Source organism: Phyllobates terribilis, unplaced genomic scaffold, assembly GCF_046119375.1.
Source record: "Phyllobates terribilis strain yellow unplaced genomic scaffold, ASM4611937v1 Scaffold_11__3_contigs__length_659146591, whole genome shotgun sequence".
Taxonomy (NCBI): Eukaryota; Metazoa; Chordata; class Amphibia; order Anura; family Dendrobatidae; genus Phyllobates; species Phyllobates terribilis.
In genome coordinates, this window is record NW_027362771.1 from 567548667 (window position 1) to 567572948 (window position 24282).

Below are 24282 nucleotides of genomic sequence, written 5' to 3' on the forward strand. Positions count from 1 at the left end.
CTTACCCCTCCTCCACAGTGTCCTGTATCACCGCTGCCACCCTGGGCCTGCGAAGTGTGCCGTTCAAGCGGGTGCGCACACACCGTGCCTACTGCGCTTTGTCAGGGAGGCAGAGGTTTGGAAAAAAAGTGATGCTGCTCTTGCAAATCAGTCAGGGGGAAGAAAATGCCCCCTCCCCCCCCCTTGAGTAGTCGCCCACTGATTTGCATATCCCTGGCCAAATTAAATGAACAATTTTATGGAAATAAATTAAACAGAAAGCAAAAGAAAGGGGCTTGTTGGAAGTAGAAAGAATTGGAAAAAGACATGGATCCGTGTTGTAGGATCATGATAAGCTGTCAGGTTCCCTTTAAAAACTTGGAGGTTTAACCCCTCCTTGTCTTGTGACATACTATTACACAGAGGCAAAGATGCGCTTAAAGGGGTTCTCCATTAAAAAAAAGAATGGAGCGTCATGTTCCACTACCTCTACATTCATTCCCTATATGGATGCTGAGCTCTGCGTTTGGCTTTTTCTGGCAGCTCCAAAGAGTAATAAAGCTGAACCCCAATGATCAATAAATATAGATAACTTGTTTTCACCACAGAACCCCTTTAGTGCAAAATGTTTTAGACTCCAGTTTCCTCAATCAATAAGAAATGATGAAGGACAATATTTTTGCCAAATTAATGAAAAACATTTTTTACAGTGAAAGTTCACTAGGAAATGTTTCAAAGAAATCGCCCAACGTGGGGCTCGAACCCACGACCCTGAGATTAAGAGTCTCATGCTCTACCGACTGAGCTAGCCGGGCTGATTGAAAGTGATACACAAAATAACAGACACCAGGATCAGCGGCTGAGACTCCACTCTGGACCTAGGATTGGTGAGTAAAGACAGTTTGTTTTTTAAAACCAACTGCAGCCGGGAACAAGGGTTTTCCAATTCCAGAAAACCCTTTTAAAGAAGGTTAACTTCTTAAGATCTGGCAGAATTTTCATTTTTGAGCTTTGTTTTTTTCTCCCCCTTGTTCCAAAAAACATAATTTTGTTATTTTTCTGTTGACATATTAGTATGATGGCTTGTTTTTTGCAGGACAAGCTGTAATTTTGAATGAAACCATTAATTTTACCATATAATGTACTGAAAAAAAGGAAGAAAAATTCTAAGTGCGGTGAAATTATGAAAAAATGCAATTCTTCCATGTTTTGGAGGGTTTTATAATGTACATTGTGTGGTAAAAATTACTCTCAATCATAATTCTGCAGTTCAGTATGATAATTGCTATATCAAACTTGCAGATATTTTTTTTTGTCATTTAAGTAGAAAAGAAATGCATGTTCATAAAAAACATTTTTTGGTATGTGTCGTCACTTTCAAAGACCAGTAACATTTTTTTCTGTTGATTGAGTTGTGTGAGGTTTTGTTTTTTGTGTGTCGAGTTGACTGTTTTATCTACCAGTATATCAGTTTGGAATAGATAAGTTATTTTGATTGTTTTTTATTGTATTTTTTAGGAAGGAGTAGTGCCTAAAAATGCAATTCTGGTGTTTTTAATATTTTTTACCTGTTATGGCATTTACTGATCAATTAAATTAATTTTATAGTTTGATTGACCAGCATTTTATAAAAGTGGCAATATCAAATATATTTATTTTTAAAATTTATTTTTCTTTTTTTTTAATGGGGGAAATGAGATTGATTACAATTTTTATATTTTAACATTTCTTAAAAGTTTTTTTTTAGTCTTTTTAGGGGACTTAAACCTGTGATTGTCTGATCACTTATACTATAATACCACAGTATTGCAGCAAGTAGTAAAAATCGTAGTCTTCTTTGAGGCTTAGCTAATAGTTCAGCTTCATAGGAAGACCAAGATAGCAGTGACAGGAGCCATCATCTGCCAAGGTAAGCCATCAGTGCCCTACAATCCGATGATAATCGGTACACACGAGTGCAAGCGCGTTCCATTTAAACGCTGCTTTCAATCTCTGAGATTGACAGCAGCACTTGAATGATTAACAGCCCATCATGTCACAGGGAGTCAATGGAAGTCATAGAATCATAGAATGGTAGAGTTGGAGGGGACCTCCTGGGTCATCTGGTCCAACCCCCTGCTCAAAGCAGGATTCACTAAATCATCTCAAACAGATATCTGTCCAGCCTCTGTTTGAAGACGTCCATTGAAGGGGAACTCACAACCTCTCGTGGTCGCCTGTTCCACTCATTGATCACCATCACTGTCAAAAAGTTGTTTCTAATATTCAATCTGTGTCTCCTCCCATTCAGTTTCATCCCATTGCTTCTAGTCTTTCCTTGTGCAAATGAGAATAAAGATGATCCTTCTACAATGTGACAGCCCTTGAGATATTTGTAGACAGCTATTAAGTCTCCTCTCAGTCTTCTTTTTTGCAAGCTAAACATTCCCAAATCTTGTAACCGTTTCTCATAGGACATGGTTAGCAGACCGGTCACCATCGCTCTTCTCTGAACTTGCTTCAGTTTGTCGATGTCTTTTTTAAAATGCGGTGCCCAAAATTGGATGCAGTATTCCAGATGAGGTCTGACCAAAGAGGAGTAAAGACCGATAATGACTTCACGTGATCTAGACTGTATGCTTCTGTTAATACATCCCAGAATTGCATTTGCCTTTTTTGCTGCTGCATCACACTGTTGACTCATGTTCAGTCTATGATCTATTAGTATACCTAAGTCTTTTTCACATGTACTGTTGCTTAGCTCTGTTCCTCCCATTTTGTATATGCTTTTTTCATTTTTAATGCCCAGATGTAGTACTTTGCATTTTTCCCTGTTAAAAACCATTCTGTTGGTTACAGCCCACTGCTCCAGTTTATTTAGGTCTTTTTGAATCCTCTCTCTCTCTTCTCTAGTATTAGCTATCCCTCCTAGCTTTGTGTCATCAGCAAATTTAATCAGTTTACCCTCAATTCCTTCATCTGAATCATTGATAAAGATGTTGAACAATACAGGTCCCAGGACAGAGCCCTGTGGTACCCCACTTGAGACATTCATTCAACTGGATGTGAAGCCATTTACGACCACTCTTTGAGTCCGATCACTAAGCCAGTTATGAATCCACCTAAGTCAGTGCACATTCTATTTAAATGCTACTGTAAGAGAATGACAGCAGCATCTAAATGGTTGACTGCAGTAGCCAGAGTTCAGCTGAAGCCGCGGATGTTAGACACAAATGTTGGCTATATAATATCAGTTGTGTTTGGAATAAGTTCATGGTTAGAGTCCCCTCCACACACAGGAACCTCCAGAATGATGTACGGTTACTTCATTAAGGGGTAAATGATACCATTGTGAGTATAAGGCCACGGCCCCACTATCAGTATTTAGTCAGTATTCGGTCAGTATTTTTTCTCAGCAGTGAGAGACAAAACCAGGAGTGGGTGATAAATTCAGAATTGGTGCACTTGGCCAAGGATTGAGTGCATTGTTCTGACACCTCAATTATATTGGTTTACATTTTACCTATGAAACAAACGACAGCTCTCATTTCTGGATGTCGCGGTTTTAGGGTCCCTCTCTGAAAAAGTCAATTTATAGCTTCCTCAAATAAGTAGCACCAGCTGATAAGCAGTTTACTGCAGTTAGCAGTCTTACTTGTAAGAGGAGTGGAGTGACTTCTATAAGAAGAATGCACTGTCAAGCATTTGTGGGCAGATGCTGCCATTTAGTGATCAGAGACAGTAGATGCAGGTTCCAAAAAAAACGAGTACTGGAACCAAAGGACAGGTTGAATAGGAGGAAAGCAGAAGCTAGATGCACAGGGGACACGTGACCTACCAGTGACCTACCATGATGCGGCAGAAAAATACAAAAGTGACAGAGGTCAGGGCAGCAAGTTAGTTGTCACTAGGACTTTTAACAAGTCACCTGTAGGAGCGAGTCCTGCACTGACTTAAAGAAAAAACCTATGGGACGTGTCCAAAAACAATAGATCAGCATCGGATGTGAATGAAGCAAGGGGTGCAGAGGATAGGAGATTCTAATAGTCGAGGCTAAGATAACAAATGTGAGAGTCCCGATCAGAGAAACGACCTAAAGTACTGTTCTAGAGTGAAGACACCGATGTGTGACTGGAAAAAAAGAGGTTCTGAGGAACAGACTGTGGGCAGTAGGCACTAGAGGCAGCAAGGGGTGCAGGCAGGGCCGGCATCAGCACCCGGGAAAGTGCCGGGGCCCTGAGCAGGCGGAGGGGCCCACTGCCATTGGGCACCCACCGCGCTAAGGGACCCGTGAGCGGTGCGGTGCCGGTGTCAGCGCCCGCCACCCCCCCCCGCTTGCTCAGGGCCCCGGCAGCCGGCACAATACTTACCCCTCCCCGTGCCTCCGCAGCGTCTTCCGCGTCCTCTGACTGTAACATCACCGCGAGCGCTCTCTCCTGACCTGTCACAGTGCAGAGCGGGAAGACGCGGGCGACGCTGGAGTCCAGAACAGCGCCAGCAGCAGGTAAGAAGTGAGGTGAGTATTGGATTTTTTTCTTTTTTTCATGTATGGGGGCATGGGGCATTATATGCTGGGGGTGTGTGTGACATCCTCCATGGGGCATTATAAGGGAGGGGTGTGTGTGACATCCTGCATGAGGCATTAATTATAAGGTGAGGGGGGGTGCGACATCCTGCATGGGGCATTATAAGAGGGGGAGGGGGGAAGGGACATCCTGCATGGGGCATTATAAGGGGGGGTGACATCCTGCATGGGGCATTATAAGGGGGGGTGACATCCTGCATGGGGCATTATAAGGAGGGTGGGTATGTGACATACTGCATAGGGCATTATAAGGAGGGTGGGTGTGTGACATACTGCATGGGGCATTATAAGGGAGGGGGTGGTCTGACATCCTGCATGGGGCATTATAAGGAGGGTGGGTATGTGACATACTGCATAGGGCATTAAAAGGGGGGGTGACATCCTGCATGGGGCATTATAAGGGGGCGACATCCTGCATGGGGCATTATAAGGGGGGAACAGCCTGCATGGAGCGTGATATGTGGGCCTGTATTCTGTATGGATAGTTATATTGGGGCCAGTATTCTGTATGGAGCGTTATATGGGGACCAGTATCCTGTATGGAGCGTTATATGGGGACCAGTATCCTGTATGGAGCGTTATATGGAGACCAGTATCCTGTATGGAGCTTTATGTAACATACCTGGCGGCGTCCTTGCATGGTGGTCCATCTCCCACTGTGCAAGAGGGCGCACTTGATCTCCTGTCCAGAATGTCTCTCTGGCTTCCCTCCATGCTGTCTGTTTGTGTCTGTTTCTGCTGCTTAAGGGCGGCGCCCGATCACTTCCTGCCTTTTGTACCTGCTGTGGGTCACACCCCTTGTGCGTCCTCAGCCTATTGCTGTCTGTCACTTGGTATATAGCTCAGCAGCTCCCTTCTATCCCTGCCTGAGCATAGTGTTTCCTTCAGTGTGTGCTTGCACTCTGAAGGTGCCAGGTCCTGTCTCTTGTCTCCTGCTTTTTGTATCAGTTCCCGTGTCTGAACTGAGTCCTGTATGTCTCCTGCTTTGCGGTATCAGCTCCCGTGTCTGAACTGAGTCCTGTATGTCTCCTGCTTTGCGAGATCAGCTCCCGTGTCTGAACTGACTCCTTTCTGTGTTCTCTTGTCTGTCCTGTCTGAACACGCTCCTAGCCTGTTCCTCTCGCCTTCTAGTGGCCGATTTCCTAGACCCGCTCCTGTGTCTGGTCTGTCCTGTCTGAACACGCTCCTTGCCTGTTCGTCCTGCCTCTCTGGGGGCCGTATTCCCAGACCCGCTCCTGTATCCCGCTGCAGTGTCGGTCTCCTCCGTACACTCAGTTCCAGTCTGAACTCTCTCCTGTCCTTTACCTGTTTTGCCTCTATGTCCGTTCCCTTCCTTTTTCTGCAGAGTCTGAACTCGTACCTAACTCCTGCTTGTTGTCTCTGCAAGTACTGTGTGAGTATCTGGCTCTGTCTTTCCCTTCCTGTCTGTTCCGTGTGAACAGAGCCCTGTCCTCCCTGCTCAGCCTTGTCTGCACTCTAGCTGTGCTTGCCTGTAACCCTCTGCCTGTATTTTTCCTGAGTCCCGGTGTTTACTGGGTCCTATCCCGCCTGTGTTCCTACCTGCTAGTGCCTCCCTGTCTGCACTCTAGCTGTGCTTGCCTTTACCCCCCTGCCTGCATACCCGCCTGCCTGCATACCAGTCGTGCCTGCCTATACCCTCCAGTCTGTGTGCCAGCCTACCAGCCTGTTCCTGTATTTCCCTGTGTGGGTCAACAGCCGTGTCCGGGGTCTGTCCTGGAGTAGCACCTGGTCCCTCTGCTCGGTTCCTCCTTGGTGCACTGGCGTCGTATGCCGTCGTGCGACCCTGGTCGGATCGGGTGAATACTTAGTCACGCCCCTCCAGGCATTCACTCTCCGGCACGGTCCAGTGGAATCACTACCAATCACACGCACACGCCGCTTAGCCCGGGCGTGTGCTTAACAGCATGCTCAGGCCATGGTTCCCGTTGAGCCCCACGGCCTTCGCTCTTTGAGAAGTTTTTCCAGCGAATACATGCATTAAAATAAAATAAATAAATTTTTTTTTCCCCCTTTAGCTGAGTTCCAGGCGAGTTACGCACCCGTCCAGATGGATCTATCAGCCCTCGTTCCTGCGGATCCGCCACGTTACTATGGGGATCCAAGACAGTGTCGTGCATTTGTGGAGCAATGCATGCTACACTTTAAGGCCTACCCTCTCTATTTTCCTTCTGATTGGGCTAAAGTGGCCTTTATGATTGACTACCTAGCGGGTGATGCCTTGAAATGGGTCACCCCCCTATGGGAAGCATGGGATCCTGTCATCCTTGACCTGCAGGCCTTCCTGGTGGCCTTTCGTATGGTCTTCGAGGACCCTAACTCTGAAGCCCCTGCTGAAGCTTCACTTCCCAATATCCCGGAGCAGCCCCGACGGGTAATGTGTGTGGGTAGCGCAATAGTCCTCCAGCCCAATGAGACTACTGCCCACCCAGAATCCTCACAGGGTGACTACGCTTTCCGGAATACTTCTCTCAACCTCAAGAGGCAGTCCAGACGTGCTAGACTTAGAGGCAAGCCGTCACGCCAGGGTCTGTCCTCCCTGAGACCTCCTGACCCCAGCCTTGGAGTCCCTACTGAAGCTTCATCTCCCTGTATCCCGGAGAAACCCCAATGGGTAATGTGCGTGGGTAGTGCACCAGTTCTCCTGGCCGAAGAGACTTCTGCCCATCCAGACTCCACACAGGAGAACTTCCTGCACCCGGCATCAGATGCTTCTTTCTCTTTAACCGGTGTGCATGTCCAAGGATGCTCCAAAGCTGTGGTTACCTCAGAGTCTGTGCACCTCTACTACCTGGCGGAGGATCCCCTGTTGCCTCCTGAACCCTCCGGGATACCACTCGATGACAAATGGAGAGAGACTTCTCTACACCCGGTACTCAATACTTTGTCCGCTTCGTCCTGTGAGCCTGACAATGGGTACCCCAAAGTGGTAGTTACCTCCGAGTCTCTACACCCCTCCGACCAGGCGGAGGATCTCCAGTTGTCTCCTGAACCCTTCGGGGTGCTACCTGGTAGCGAAAGGACAGAGACTCTCCTATACTCTGTACCTGATACCTCGCTCGCTTCGTCCAGTGAGTCCAACTTAGTGTACTCCGAAGCAGAGGTTACTCCTGAGTCTCTACACCCCTCCGACCAGGCGGAGGACCTCCAGTTGTGTTCAGAATCCTTCGGGGTGCCACCTGGTGGTGAATGGACAGAGACTTTCCTATATCCTGGATCTGATACCTCGCTTGCTTCGTCCAGTGAGTCCGACCTAGTGTACTCTGAAGCAGAGGTTACCCGTGAGTCTCTACACCCCTCTGACCAGGCGGAGGACCGCCAGCTGTCTCCAGAACCCTTCGGGGTGCCACCTGGTGGTGAATGGACAGAGACTTTCCTATACTCGGTACCCGATACCTCGCCTGCTTCCTCCAGTGAGTCCGACCTAGTGTACTCTGAAGCAGAGGTTACCCGTGAGTCTCTACACCCCTCTGACCAGGCGGAGGACCGCCAGCTGTCTCCAGAACCCTTCGGGGTGCCACCTGGTGGTGAATGGACAGAGACTTTCCTATACTCGGTACCCGATACCTCGCCTGCTTCCTCCAGTGAGTCCGACCTAGTGTACTCTGAAGCAGTTGTTTTCTCTGAGCCTCTGCACTCTTCTGACCCGGCGGAGGACCTCCAGTTGTTTCCTGAATCCTCCGGGATACCACCAGATAACAAAGAGACAGTGACTTTTCCTCATTATGTACGTGATAACCCGTCTATTTCTTCCTGTGAGCTTGACAAGATGTACCTCGAAGCAGAGATTACCCTTAAGTCTCTGTCCCCCTCCAACCCAGTGAACGACTGGCCCTCGAATTCCCTGCGGAAGATTCTGGCAGGCCTGAAGAAGAGGGGGCGTAAGGGGGGAGGTACTGTAACATACCTGGCGGCGTCCTTGCATGGTGGTCCATCTCCCACTGTGCAAGAGGGCGCACTTGATCTCCTGTCCAGAATGTCTCTCTGGCTTCCCTCCATGCTGTCTGTTTGTGTCTGTTTCTGCTGCTTAAGGGCGGCGCCCGATCACTTCCTGCCTTTTGTACCTGCTGTGGGTCACACCCCTTGTGCGTCCTCAGCCTATTGCTGTCTGTCACTTGGTATATAGCTCAGCAGCTCCCTTCTATCCCTGCCTGAGCATAGTGTTTCCTTCAGTGTGTGCTTGCACTCTGAAGGTGCCAGGTCCTGTCTCTTGTCTCCTGCTTTTTGTATCAGTTCCCGTGTCTGAACTGAGTCCTGTATGTCTCCTGCTTTGCGGTATCAGCTCCCGTGTCTGAACTGAGTCCTGTATGTCTCCTGCTTTGCGGTATCAGCTCCCGTGTCTGAACTGACTCCTTTCTGTGTTCTCTTGTCTGTCCTGTCTGAACACGCTCCTAGCCTGTTCCTCTCGCCTTCTAGTGGCCGATTTCCTAGACCCGCTCCTGTGTCTGGTCTGTCCTGTCTGAACACGCTCCTTGCCTGTTCGTCCTGCCTCTCTGGGGGCCGTATTCCCAGACCCGCTCCTGTATCCCGCTGCAGTGTCGGTCTCCTCCGTACACTCAGTTCCAGTCTGAACTCTCTCCTGTCCTTTACCTGTTTTGCCTCTATGTCCGTTCCCTTCCTTTTTCTGCAGAGTCTGAACTCGTACCTAACTCCTGCTTGTTGTCTCTGCAAGTACTGTGTGAGTATCTGGCTCTGTCTTTCCCTTCCTGTCTGTTCCGTGTGAACAGAGCCCTGTCCTCCCTGCTCAGCCTTGTCTGCACTCTAGCTGTGCTTGCCTGTAACCCTCTGCCTGTATTTTTCCTGAGTCCCGGTGTTTACTGGGTCCTATCCCGCCTGTGTTCCTACCTGCTAGTGCCTCCCTGTCTGCACTCTAGCTGTGCTTGCCTTTACCCCCCTGCCTGCATACCCGCCTGCCTGCATACCAGTCGTGCCTGCCTATACCCTCCAGTCTGTGTGCCAGCCTACCAGCCTGTTCCTGTATTTCCCTGTGTGGGTCAACAGCCGTGTCCGGGGTCTGTCCTGGAGTAGCACCTGGTCCCTCTGCTCGGTTCCTCCTTGGTGCACTGGCGTCGTATGCCGTCGTGCGACCCTGGTCGGATCGGGTGAATACTTAGTCACGCCCCTCCAGGCATTCACTCTCCGGCACGGTCCAGTGGAATCACTACCAATCACACGCACACGCCGCTTAGCCCGGGCGTGTGCTTAACACTTTATATGGGGACTAGTATCCTGTATGGAGCATTTTATGGGGGCCAGTATTCTGTATGGGGAAAAGTATCCTGTATGGAGCGTTATATGGGGACCAGTATCCTGTATGGAGCTTTATATGGGGACCAGTATCCTGTATGGAGCATTTTATGGGGGCCAGTATTCTGTATGGAGCTTTATATGGGGGTCAGTATCCTGTATGGGGCATTATATGGGGGCTAGTATCCTGTATGGAGCATTATATGGGGACCAGTATCCTGTATGGAGCATTTTATGGGGGTCAGTATCCTGTATGGAGCATTATATGGGGTCCATTATACTGTATTGAGGACTATACTGTCCGGTCTGCACTGTGCGCTGTGAGGATTCGCCGGTTTCTGAGCTATTGTAGAATTTACAATAGATATCGCTCATGTAATGTAGTAAGTGAAATCTTTGCATTGTACTATATATATATATATATTCCTCTGTGGTATCTGTGCATCATGAATCGTGGTATGTGCTAAAGGGGCCCACTGAGACCTGGAGCCGGCCCTGGGTGCAGGGACAGGTGAGTGGTGAGGAGCGCATTATATGTCAGCCCTCTACAGATCAGCAAAATTTACCTAAACAGTGCAAATTACAAAAAGTTCATGTACTGGAGAATACTAATAAATGTAAAAATTCAAGTAGAATTCAATTCCACTTGATTGAATTTGCCTATCTCTAACCTCCAGTGTTTCATTATAGGAGTGGGTTATAAAGCAAACACATTGATGTTGTAAAGCAACTTTTTTACGGTCAGTTGATACGATTAGCTTGTAAATCAAATTTCATATTTGGACAAACCTTAATAGATAAGTAAAGACCAGTTCAACTGCTCTCATATGGATTCTTGTCGGAAAAAATTACACATCCACTGCAGAAATTCATTAGTCACAGTCACAAGCTATACCATATCTGACATAATGGAATATTCTAGATGATTTCAGTTTCCCTGGTGGTCTAGTGGTTAGGATTCGGCGCTCTCACTGCCGCGGCCCGGGTTTGATTCCCGGTCAGGGAAAATGGTTTTGTTTTTCCATTGTCTAACATACAAGAAACTTGATATATGAATAATATATTATTGTGAATGTTATTATCATAATTTCTTATATTTTACAGGTGTGTTTAGCTGTCATTAGATATTGTGACTGAATTCAGAGTATGATACAGTAGATATAGATCCCAATTCATTGATTCTGGTGTTTTCTATTCCAGTCTTGATGAAGGTTGCACTGGAGTAAGATGCGCCTCTTAATAAAATGTGGCATCAGAATACATTTCTTTCATAATTTACGCCACCATGTGGCGTAAATTATAGTAAATTTGCTGACCAAGCCACCTCCTGACTAATCTCCTCTCATTTTTTTTTTTTTATTTTTTTTTAAAGTTTGCTGACTTGGCGTAAATGGCAAAAGTCTCTTTAGCACAAGTACGAGTTATGCAAAAAGAATTGCGGCATTTCAAACAGTTTTACCCCAGACTTCTAATGAAAACTGTTTTATGTTGTTTATGACTAAAGTATTTGGCCCTACAGCCTTGACTGAGGAGGAAAACACTAACGTTCCTGCTAAACTACAAGTGACCAAGGCTTAGCATATCTGATGACCAATGCATATCTAACATAACCATGTGAATGAAAGCCTGTACTACTCACAGTTCTTTTGTGCTACAAAAACACCACATGAATTTCTTTGGTCCATCAACTTTTCCTCCAAAAGGGACCTAGTTGAGAAGGAATTTAAGCAAGTCAGTCATTGATAATGCAATGGGGGGGGGGGGGGATAAAGACAAAAGGTACAAGATTCCACCTGTGAATTAAGACCTCATTCACAGACAGGATGGCTGATGCTTTGATGGTGCAGTTTGGCGAGGTTGATGTCAGGGCTTTGTGTAGGCGATTCAAGTTTCAAAACTTATGGACCTTGTTTTGAGCACTAGGGCACAGTCATCAAAACAGAAAAGGGCCTTCTTTAAGCTGTTCCCACAAATTTGTTAGCATTAGTGATGAGTGAACGTGCTCGCCACTGCTCGGTACTCGCCCAAGCATCTCACTGCTCGAGATGTTCGGCGCTCTGCGAGCATTTCCTGGTTGCTTGGGTGGGAGCTCGGGTCTCCTCCCTGCATGTTTAGCGCCCTTTAGAGAGCCAATGAACATGCAGGGATTGCCTGCCACACACTGTAATGTCGTAGCCATGTTGGTTGTGGCATTGCAGTGATTGGCTGGCCGCACAGCATCATCAGGTGTATATAAGACCTGGCGCTGCCATTCTCGTCACAGTCTACACTGGAATCAGGCAGAGTAGGGAGAGGTGCTGCTGAGCTAGGGAGAGATTTGCTTGTTTATAGTTAGTATAGGTATTCCACAACATATAGCTATATCCATCTGAACCAACAGTCCTTCTGAGGACTAATCCAGCTGAATATAATCAGTGCTAGGCAGGCAGGCAGTGTATGTGGCAGACTGCAGCTCATACAGCACAAGAGGGTCCATTCCAGTTCTGTCTGCTGCTGCCGCTGTTACAGATATTTCTAGAAATAGCCCCAGGTCTCAGGGGCTAGGGATAATTTTTTTTATCTTAATACTGATTATTTGCTTAAAAGGCAATCCAAAGAACACCGTTATTCTGCTCTATTTGCTTATTGCCACTGCAGAATACAGCCAGCTCCTTTCCATATTACAGCGATAAAAATCCAGAAATTTGTAGTGAACGTGGAAAATATTGGCCTCCATTTATATTTTGTTGCAGTGTGGTTTTCCATCACATGCATCACATACAAGTTCGCTCCAAATTCAGCCATTTCTGGCCTCCATTTAAATTTTGTTGCAGTGTGTTAGTGAAGTTATTGACACCAGGTCACTGTTAAATATAGTAATTTACAGGTCAGCTATTTAAAACTGTGGTTTTCCGTCACACGTATCACATATCACTGCGGTTCAAATCCAGCCATTTGTAGTGAACGTGGAAAATATTGTCCTCCATTTAAAATGGGCAAGGGGTGTGACAAGGGACGGGGAAGTGGACGTGATGGTGATGATGATGCATGCAGATGACGAGGCCGTGGGCCACAACAAACACCCACATCTTGTCGCTTGACCTTCCTGTCCCAATTAATAGGGGACCGCAGAACACCACTATTGAACACAGAGCAGTGTAAATACTTGTCCACGTATTTGTGATTAGGCGGTCCTTCCCAGTAAGTGCACTGGGGAGGGCACAGGTAATGTTGTAGGACCCGTGCTTGTGGAAGGCGGAGACGACAACGGGACAAATAGTGTCGGCTGGGGACCGAGTATGGACACCCGGCTGCCACCGGCATGATGTTGTGAAAAGCTTCTGCCTCCACGAGCCTAAAAGGCCACATTTCAAGTGAAAGCAGCTGTCAAAAATTTGGCAGTATAGTATTGCAACCTGTGGGTGGGTGGGTAGCTGTCTGCATACTTGCGCTTGCATTCCAAGGAATGGGGTAGGGACAGCTGAACGCTGCGCTGGGACAAAGACATGGACGGTGATTGTTGCAAGTCTGCAACGACAGGTGCATGGTGGGAGGCATCTTTGCATGCGCCAAGGATCACTTATGATGGGCACACTTTTAGGCAGTGACCTGGTAGTCAGAGATGCTTCAAGTGGTCTTCCCCATGTTGTTCCCATGTCTTCTCAGCACTGTATGCATGTCTCTGATGATGTGTCACACACCACATGGCCAGATAAGGTTGTAAAATGTTAAAATGACATTTCCCAGTGAATGCATTTGTCTTGGTTGAAAGCAATGCAAAAGTGCAAAAACGCATCAAAAACGCTACGTGTGACCATAGCCCAAAGTGTGGAGGAGCATATTTGTTTTTGGTTATTTATTTTGCCTTATATACAAGTCATTACCCTGGAAAGGATGTTCCTTAACATATTTCCCAGGAAAATCCATTTTGGTTTCATTTTTTGCATGTTTTATTGTGAGTCCGTAAAAGTGGCATAAACCCTCTTACAACATTGTTGACAGCACGGACCTGGGAGTAAGAAATGCTTCCAGGGGTCTTCCCCATGCTGTTCCCATGTCATTTGAGCACTGTTCCCATTGATTTGGGCAATTTTTAGGCCCTCAGACCGCCGGGTGGAGCCGCCTGAAAAATGCTCGAGTTTCCCATAGACTTACATTGGGCTCGTTGCTCGGGTCGAGCACCCGAGTATTCCAATTTGCTCGACCCAAGCAACAAGCACCCGGGCATTTTAGTGCTCGCTCATCACTAGTTAGCATACAAGTATCTGAAATGTCCTTTAAGAAGAACACTTGTAATTTCTCTTCACTGGAACTAAGAGATTGATCCCTGAAAAACACCCCCATGACATTAACCCTCCACCACCATACTTTACATCTGTCACAATGCAGTTAGGCGTATAATGTTCACCTGGAATCACCAAACTCAGACTCATCCATCAGATGACAGAGAAGTGTACAAGGAAATGGGGGGGACACAATAGGTGAAAAGCGCTTGTTATTTCAAGTCTATCAATTATAATAAATAGGGATTTTCATATAAGGCTGCATCAGCCAGTGTGTTTAAGTGCCATAATCCAGTATGACGTGCAGTTATTGTATGCATGGAGGATGTGGAGACAGCTGAATAGTAGGGAGCAGATTCTGAATAATATTTAGAAGGAGGAAACAGGGGAAGGTTAGTTTACTGAGTAGATAGAGGTGGTAGTCTTGTTTAAAGAGATGGGTTTTTAAAGTGCGCTTGAAGACGTGGGGGATAGGTATCAGTCAGATCATCTGGGGTAAAGCATTCCAGAGAACTGCCGCAGCACAAGAGAAGTTTTGGAGACTGAGGTGCGAGGTTTGGATTATGGGGGATGTTAGTCTTAGGTCATTTGTATAACGGAGGGCACGTATAGGGCAATAGACAGATGAGAGAGGAGATATAAGGTAGTGCAGAATTGTGGAGAGCTTTGAGGGTGAGATCGATGAGTTTATATTGGACCCTGTAGAAGATGAGTAACCAATGTAATGACTGCCACAAGATGGAGGCATCGGTGAAGCGGCTGGACAGAAATACAGAAATACGACCCTGGCTGCTGCATTCAGGACAGATTGGATGGACGGATTTTGGCAATCTGCAGGCTCTGCAAGAGGAAAATAAGCCATGGGCATCACAGCTCGTATAGACTAAGAATTATGACTCTCCATCAGCACATAAAGCTTCATCTCCTGCCTCCTCCATCATAACAGCAATTATCCATTAGTGATCAGTGGTGATTACGGATATCTAGGATTGTAAAATATGATTAGATGCTCTTGGTATCGTTTCCTGTTTTATACTCCAATTTATTGAATTAACAGGAAATTATAGGGGACAATATTTTTGCCAAATTAATTAAATGTTGTTGTTTTTTTAAATGGAAGTCTCTAGATCGCTCTTCTGTTTGTAGACATTTTTTATTATACACATGCAAGTTAAACTTGGCCAACTGTACGTATGTTTTAAATGGAAAGAGATGGCACCGGATCGATCGTTAGGGGACACAGTGCTCAGGGTAGAGGAGAGGCATTTTTCAAGAAATTGACAAAGTCAATCAAGCAAAATGAGGTTCAAATCCATGACCCTGATATCATGCGCTACCGACCAAGCTAGCCAGGCTGTTTGGTATAAAGCATACTGTCAGACACCTAGACTACAGTTCCCAGGTTCTTCTAAAGAGAATTCATCAAGACTGGCGTTGTTCATGTCAGCCTTGATGGCAGGGCAGGGTGGAGTGTGAGGAGCCTATTGATTGATCAGGTGAGGCAGGAAGTGGCATGCACCTTGATACAAATCTTACTCCAAAAAGAGACCCTATCCCCCTTCTTTAAGGCCAAAAATGACATGAAAACTTTGTGCAAAAAAGCTTAGGTCTCTGAAGGGGGCATTCCATCTACATAGACAGATCGGCTGAACTCACCAACTGGCTGCTGTGATGTCATCACCTCCGCCAATGCTAAACACTGGCAGCAGCATCGGAGACTTGCCAGTGGACCTTGGGAAGGGGAGTATAGTTTTTTTTAAACAAATTGCAGCCATAGCAGAATATTGCACACCTATATAAAAAGTGCCCAAATAAGTGAAGGGCACGTCTGATGATAAAACCTACAGAAAAAGAACCATGATGCCTAGAAGATAAGATCAAAGAGTTTTTATTGGGTTGCATGAAAAACTAATATAAAAAAAGGAGACGGCACACAGCAAAACTATGTCCCTCACGAGACTCAGTAAATAATAAAGATTAGTGTCACAAAATGCCTAATTCCAATACATGTAGAGTAATAAAACTAGTGATAACATGGGGCACTATAAAGTAATCCGATGGCTGAGAGTAGCAGTATAAAAGAATCTAGAAATAAAGGTGTACAAATTAAGGCCAAGAAACTGCTTTGGTTTCGTAGCAGAACATTGTCTGAAAGAAGACAGCCCCCTCAACGCATGGCAATGGTGTAACAGAAAACTGTCTAGCAGAGAGCCTGGATAGCTCAGTCGGTAGAGCATCAGACTTTTAATCTGAGGGTCCAGGGTTCAAGTCCCTGTTCGGGCGGAACTCTACTTTATGAAAATGTTTCCTACAAATTATCAAAAATGAAAAATATTGATGTAAAGTAGTTTCTTTCTTTTTATGGTCCGGTTTGCCTTATCAGATGAGTAAAGATCAGTCTAGTTGTCAGAAATATTGCAGCAGGTATACTACTCCACATGGATCCTAGTCCGATCAAGCTACACGTCTACAGCTGCTGCTTCCAATAGGTGGCGCTATAGAGTTCAAGTCCTCTTTTTCTCTGAAGAGGCAATTTGCATATAGAATTTCCCAGAGAAGCATTGCATGGTGAATAAGCCTCCTTACCTTGACATGCCAGAGCTGGTGTGTCACTCTCCACATGGAGAAACATTACCCCTTAGGACCTCAGTCCAGAGCCTCTCATCTAGACTAATCAATTCTCATACTTTGCACTGATGAGGGCCAACAGCCCCAAACACCGTGTCGGTAAATTGAGATTCTGATTTGGCTTTTATCCTAAGTCATATTACACGACTCGTTAAAGGGTGATTGTGACTTGTAGGATTGCTGCTTTCAATAGGTGGCGCTATAGAATACAAGTCCTCTTTTTCTCTGAAGAGGCAATTTGTGCATCTACAGCTATAATACCATCAATCTCAGATCCTGTAGTATCACAGATATCTGTGACTAAGTTGTGTAGAAGAACAAAAATCTACAGCTTCCCTGGTGGTCTAGTGGTTAGGATTCGGCGCTCTCACCACCGCGGCCTGGGTTCGATTCCCGGTCAGGGAATTGCATTTTTTTTTTATAAATAATCTATAACAGAGTTTATAAATGCATAATTGATTATTATTATCACTATTTTTTGTTTAGTTTTATTCTTCCAAGTGATGTTGTTCAGCTTTCATTAGATATAGTTACTGAATACAGAAATATGATCATGGCAAGCAGAAGTATGGCATTGAAAGTGCATCTATATTTTTTTTATTTTTAAGACATTTGAGTACATTGCAGTAGTGTAGACCCCAATTCATCAATACTGGCATTTTGATGAAGGGTACACTAAAGTAAGATACGTCTCTTAGTGAATTTGTGCATCTATCAGCGGCTGTATGTTACTGCAAGGAATGTATGCCAGTCAGGGACCAGAAGATATTTCTGCATTCTGTTTGTAATTTCTGCAACTACTTGGAGTAAATTATGATACATTTGTTGGCAGTGCTCAGCCACGCCCCCTCCTGACTAAGCACCACCAACTTTTCAGAAAGTTTGCTGAGTTGGCCAGTACTGGCTTAAAAGACAAAGTTAAAAGTTGTGCAAAAATAAATATTGCAACATTTCAAACAGTTTTACGCCAGTATTCTGATAAACTGTTTGATGAACCAGAGTTTAAAGGGGTTTTCCCACAAAGTTAATTTTAATCAAAAGATCTTTGAATAATAATAATACATTTCATAATTGGATGTGTTTAAAAAAAATGTTCCGTGTGCTGAGATAATCTTATAAATGCACCCCTGTTATGAGCTGTGTAATGGCTGTGTCTCACCGTACCGGAACATGGTCTGATCATACCACATCTCCTGGGCAGGGGAGGAGGCAAAGGAGAGTATATAGACATTACAGCACGGGATTGCTGCAGATTCTTTCAAACATTGCTTAAAAACAGGGAGTGAAATTTTTTGCCTCACAAGAAGAATCAGCTGTGATCCTGTGCTGTCCTGTCTGTATACTCTATTTTTGCTTCCTCCCCTGCCCAGGAGCTGTGGTATGATCAGACCATGTCACTGCACGGTCAGACACAGTCATTACACAGTACACAGCAGGGGCACGTTTATTATCTCAGCACAGGAACATTTTTATTTAACACATCCAATTGTGGAACTTATTATTATTCGAAGATCTATTAATTAAAATGTACTTTGTTCTTGGGAAAACGCCTTTAAGGCCTGGGGAACACTGCGACTGTTTGTAGCGCTCTTGATTTGACTTTAACTATTTAACCTTCAGTTAGAAGAAAAACACAAATGTCCCTGTTGAACTACAAGTGAACAAGGCTTATAATATCCAATGTACAATAAAAATTATATTGTGGTACCATGTTAGCCATAAAAAAATGATGTAAATACTTTTATGCCCAAAAATGACAAAAGTATTTTCGGAGTGATAGCTCTATTTACTAACCAATTTGCAGGTTTCAGAGCACAGAGGCTCCATCTTCAGTCAGCTTTACCTAATGAATTACTGAGACATGACTACAACATTTAAGAGATGTTACAACAGGACATTTGTGCGTGGGGTGGATGAGGTGATGTTCTGATTAGGCAATAACTTTTATCATTTTTGGGCATAAATGTATTTACATCAATATTCAATGAATAATGCATGTGTAACATAGTCATGTGTTTACACTTCTTTTGTGTTACCCCCTCCCCCCCCCCACATGACTTTCCTTGGTCCATCTGCTTTTCCTCCCAACAGGACCCAGCTGTGAAGAAATTTAGGCAACAGTAAGTCATTGTTAATGAAATGTGGGAGGGGAGATAAAGGCAAATGGTACAAGGTTCTACCTGTGAATTAGGATCTCATTCACACCCAGGATGGCTGATGTTTTGATAATGCAGTTTTGTAGGGTTGAAGTTAGGCCTCTGTGATTCAAGTTCTTCAACACCAAACTCCCCCATGACTTTTATGGACCTTGTGCACTGGGGGAATAGAAAAGGGTCTTCGCCAAATTGTTCCCACAAAGTTAGAAACTAGAATTGTCCACAATATCCTTTAATCTGAAGATTTATAATTTACTTCACTGGAACTAAAAGGTCAATCCCTAAATAAAGTCCCCACAGCAATATCCCTCCTTTAGGCTATGTGCCCACGTTGCAGAAATGAAGCAGAAAATTTCTGCTTCATTTCTGCAAGTCCTCTCCCGGAAAAACGCATGCGGAATTCCGCACGCGTTTATCACGCGTTTTTCGTGCATTTATCGCGCGTTTTCCACATGCGGAATTGCCTTGCGTTTTTTATGCATTGCTCAAGGCAATTCCGCTTGCGGAAACGCAAAATTAATTGACATGCTGCGGATTTTTGAACGCAGCATAAACGCTGCGGAAAAATCCGCAGCATGTGCATAGAACTTGCGGAATCCGCTTGGGGACCATGGGGAGCGGATTACCTAGCGTTTTACAAGCGTTTCCGCAGCGGAAATTCCGCATCAAAAACGCTTGTAATCCGCAACGTGGGCACGCAGCCTTATCAACATTTCCTTCAGAGTCCAGTGGTTGCAGCTTTACACCACTCCATCCAACACTTGGCATTGTGCTTGGTGATGTACGGCTGCATACAGCTGCTCGGCCATGAAGCTTTAGGTGGGGGCACAGTGTTTGTACTGATATCAAGGAGGATTGGACCCTGCAGTTATGTAGTCAGATCTAACCCTCGCAAAAAAAAAAAAGAAACTATGTAGAGTTACACACGTTTCACTTTTTGCATATCTATTTTAAAATTCCAGTTTGGCAACAGTACACCACACTGTGGTCTGTTGTGAAATTTTTGGTTGTATTCTTACCTCCTGATGTTTATTTCTCCCTGACCTAAAAGGACCATGTAAAAACAATGTGCTTCGACTCAAAATTTGAATGCAAATTACAATAAATCAAAACATTAATCTGTGCAGGTCTGTTTGGCCACATCTATTTAAATTATCAAATTGGAGACACATACATGGAGACATGGTCAAAATTGTTGGTACCCCTAGTTTAATGAAAGAAAATCCCACAATGGTCACAGAAATAACTTGAATCTGACAAAAGTAATAATAAATTAGAAATCTATGAAAATGAACAAATGAAAGTCAGTCATTGCTTTTCAACCCTGCTTCCACAGAATTTTTAAAACAATTAAACTTATGAAATAGGCCTGGACAGAAATGATGGTACCCCTGAAAATAATGTGACAAAAGGGACATGTTAAATCTAATTGTGTCCACTATTAACACTGTGCCGGCTATTAAGGAAAATGAATATTCACTGCTCCCCACACCTACGTGCGTGCGGAGCAGTGAATATTAATTTTCTTTAGTGGCGGGCACAGTGTAGGCGGCAGCAGGCAGCTGCTTCCTCCTGTGCCCCGCTACTCCGCTGCTGTCTTTCCCCCCACATCCTCCACCACCCACAGCATTTATGTATACCGGACTATAAGACGCACCCCCCACTTTCCTTCAAAATTTTGGAGGAAAAAAGTGCATCTTATAGTCCAAAAAATACGGTACATACAAAGATGAATAAAATATTGTCTTAATTATTTCTTTGTGTGGGCCATAATGTATTTATGATATATATATTGAGATATCTTTCACCATGGAGTGTATATTCCAAGAAAGCACATTTAAGCATTAACTAAACACCACTAAGATATTAGTCTCTGCAGTTTACCTCTTTTTAATGTATTTTATTCATGTTTGTATGTATACATCTAATAAAGAACATTTTTATTGTATAAATTATTTTGTACCTAACGGAGTTTTTTTCTATTGGTTGTTTTCTAATTTTTGTAAGCTTCCTATCACATATATGACCCTTTTTGGGGATTTTTATTACAGGTAGGCTGTTGTTGCATTATCCATTTTGTCCATTACGTCAACTCTATCTAGCATTTCTGGTTGACCTCATATTTTTCCTGGGTTGGCTAAGTGTAGTATTAATATTTTGCACACATAATTGAACGTTATCTTGCCTCAAAAATGTATGTTAATCCAAAGCGTGGCACGAGCAATGGACATGGTAGTGTGATAGAAAATATAAATATCATGAAAAAAAATGTGCGCATCCCCAAAAAAAGAATTTTTTTCACTCCTAGTTAAGAATCCTATACTTTTTCTCATTCAAAACTGTGCACCTGTTTTGTATTCCTACATAAAGGGATAATTTTTGGACGGCTTGTGAAAAAGCTGTCGCTACTTAATTTAGCAAAGTACAAAGTTCTTGATACACAACCCATGACTTCTTTCATTTGCACCTCATGTGTATAAACACCACCAAGGCAAGCATCTGCTCCAAAAAGGGATACTTTTTGGTCTATTTATACAATTTAACAAACTGCAGCCAGGGCAGAACATTTCTGTTTCCATTAACACGTGACAACAATGTAAGAAAAAACAATCGAGTAAAGTGCCTGGATAGCTCAGTTGGGTTAACATCAGAGCAGATGCCTCCATTATGAATAAGCGTGCGTTGCTTTCCTACAAAGTACCATCATATTTGTGTAGATAATTATACCTTCACTGTTTCCTTATAGGAGTGTGTTATAAATGCAAAGTATCGATATTGTAACAACTTCTTTTATTATGATTAGATTAGCCTATGGATATAACTTCATATTTAGACAAACCTTAGCAGGTGTGTAGAGACAAGTCCCCTTAGTTGTCAGAAATATGGTAACTAGTGTTGAGCGAGTATGTTCTGTCCGAGAATGCTCAGGCCGAGCTCCGAGTATTTACAGCTGCTCGGTGATATGGTTGAATCGCTCCTGTGTGCATGATTTGCAACAGTTTTATTACATGTGAGGAATGTGTAAGAAATAGACATTCCTCACATGTAATAAAGCTGTCAAACAGTAGCAAATCATGCACACGGGAGCAATTTAACCTTATCACCGAGCAGCTGTAAATACTCGGAGCTCGGCCCGAGCATACTCGCCGAAAGGGTTAATAGAACATACTCGCTCAACACTAATGGTAACAGCTAAATTATTCTCATGTGATCCCTTGTCGGATCAAATCACATGTCCACAGATCCTATGGTGAATTCCTGTAGGCAGCGATAACACAAATACATGCAAGTGCTATCATCTTCCCTGGTGGTCTAGTGGTTAGGATTCGGCGCTCTCACCGCCGCGGCCCGGGTTCGATTCCCGGTCAGGGAAACAATTTTGGTTTTTTTTATTTATTCCAGTAATAACAATGGTATACAGTGATTTTGGAGCCAATGATGTCTGAACAGTTTTACATTAAGTTTATGGTGTTGATGAAGACTATGACTTTGGTTTTCCCAGATTGGCTCTAGTTTCTGAGATATTTAAAAGTTAATTAATTAATTACAGTACAATTCTGGCTTCAAAAAGTTGCGTCTATTGCATTGTAAGCCTACAAATTGTGATGCAAAATAATTATATGGGATATTTCATTACTTAAGACACCGTTGAGTCAAAAGATTTTGTATTTGTTATCACATACAAGTCACATTGGAGGAATACATTATTGTCATGGATGAATTATGTAAAAAACTAGAACCAATTCAGCAAAAATAAGGGGATTTTTTAATTTAAAAAACACCCACAAAATACCCTATAAATCCATTCAAAAAATCTTGGCTCCTGAAAAAGATTTTTTTTTTTTGTAGATCTGTGTAATCTACAGCAAAGTTTAAATACTTTAATGTTATTAATACTATTATCATTCTTAGTTTTGTTTTTACAAATCGGACTAAATACAGAAACAGGATCAGAGCAAGAGGGAGAAGGACATTGAAAATGCGACTATATTTTTTACTTTTAGGACATTTGAGTATGATGCAGTAGATGTGACACCAATTCATCTATGATTGAAATCCATCAGGCTCAGATCCTGTAGTACATACCAAAGACAGCTGTGACTGAGCTGAATAAAATAAACATCGATAGCTTCCCTGGTGGTCTAGTGGTTAGGATTCGGCGCTCTCACCGCCGCGGCCCGGGTTCGATTCCCGGTCAGGGAAAATAATTTTAGTTTTCTTTTTGTTTAGTTTTATTTTTCCAGGTGATTGTTGTTCAGCTTTTTTTTAGGTATTGTGACTGAATACAGAAATACCAGTATTCTGTTGAAAACTGTTTGATAAACTAGGGATTAAGGCCTTGGGAACACTCCAACTGTTTGTAGTGTAATGATTGGTTTTAACTATTTAGCTGCAGTCCAAATGCCGTTCGGTGGACTGCAGCTGCAGCTAAATTGTTAAAAATCAATCGGTAGCGTTAAGAAAAGTTTCAGCATAGCCTCAGTATTTGGCCCTACAGCTTTCAGTGAGAAGAAAAACACAAATGTCCCTGCTAAACTACTAGTCAACAAGGATTAGAATAGCCAATCGCTAATGCATGTGTAACCTAGCCATGTGTTCACACTTCTTTTATGTTACCTACCATCACATCACTTTCATCTGCTTTTCCTCCCAACAGGACCCAGCTGTGAAGGAATTTAAGCAACAGTCAATCATTATTAATGCAAAGGGGAAGGGGAGATAAAGGCAAAAGGTACAAAGAGTCCACCTATGAATTAGGCCCTCATTCACACCCAGCTTTAATAGTGGAGTTCAGTGCGGTTAAGGTTAGCCCTCTGCAATTCATGTTATTTCACACCAAACTCTCCCATCCATGCTTTTATTGACCTTCTGCACTGGACACAGTCATGGGAAGCAGAAAAGAGCCTTCCCCAAACTGTTCCCACAAATTTGAAAGCTAGAATTTTCCAAAATGTCCTTTAGGCTGTGTGCCCACGATGCGTTCTTTAAGCGTTTCCACAACGGCAAAAACGCTGCAGAAACGCTTAAAAAACGCATGGTAGAAGGCCTGCTATGTTCCCCAATGAAAATCCGCATGTGCTGTGCACATGCTGTGGAAATTTCCGCTGCGGATTATCATTGCGGAAAAAAACACAGCACTGCCAATTATTTTGCGGAAGTGCTGCGTTTTCGCCGCCATTGACTTGCATTGGAACGCGCCAATTCCGCAAGAATGCATCTGTACTTGCGCAATTGGCGTGTTCTTATGTGCGGATGGTACCCGGGTGTGGAGGACAGGAGACTCTCCTCCGGACCCAGGTACCATTAAAAGCTGTAAAAAAAAGAATAAAATAAAAAATAAAGATTATATTCACCTTCCGACGGCCCCCGGACTCCTTCCCTGTGCTTGCTGCCGACAGATCGCGCAGGACTGAAGGACCTGCGGTGA

General features: G+C 44.0%; 1 protein-coding gene and 4 non-coding genes across 16 annotated transcripts in view; 3 read left to right on the top strand and 2 right to left on the bottom strand.

The window, feature by feature from the left end:
* LOC141166935 (hepatic lectin-like) overlaps nucleotides 1-24282 on the bottom strand; it is a 149866-nt gene that overhangs the window by 92905 nt on the left and 32679 nt on the right. For 5 of the 12 annotated variants that reach the window (XM_073654143.1, XM_073654144.1, XM_073654152.1 and 2 more), the window contains exon 2: nucleotides 11448-11515. The exons of 2 other annotated variants lie outside the window; for them this stretch is intronic. In XM_073654143.1, coding sequence (XP_073510244.1) covers nucleotides 11448-11515 — 68 coding nt within the window. Of the gene's footprint in view, nucleotides 1-11447; nucleotides 11516-23475; nucleotides 23519-24282 lie in introns of all 12 variants that reach the window. 5 more of the 12 variants (XM_073654150.1, XM_073654148.1, XM_073654154.1 and 2 more) reach the window with 2 other exon arrangements.
* TRNAK-CUU (transfer RNA lysine (anticodon CUU)) lies at nucleotides 722-794 on the bottom strand. Its single transcript has one exon. It is a non-coding gene; the product is annotated as a tRNA-Lys (tRNA).
* On the top strand, nucleotides 16281-16353 carry TRNAK-UUU (transfer RNA lysine (anticodon UUU)). The gene has a single exon. It is a non-coding gene; the product is annotated as a tRNA-Lys (tRNA).
* TRNAE-CUC (transfer RNA glutamic acid (anticodon CUC)) lies at nucleotides 22156-22227 on the top strand. Its single transcript has one exon. It is a non-coding gene; the product is annotated as a tRNA-Glu (tRNA).
* TRNAE-CUC (transfer RNA glutamic acid (anticodon CUC)) lies at nucleotides 22986-23057 on the top strand. Its single transcript has one exon. It is a non-coding gene; the product is annotated as a tRNA-Glu (tRNA).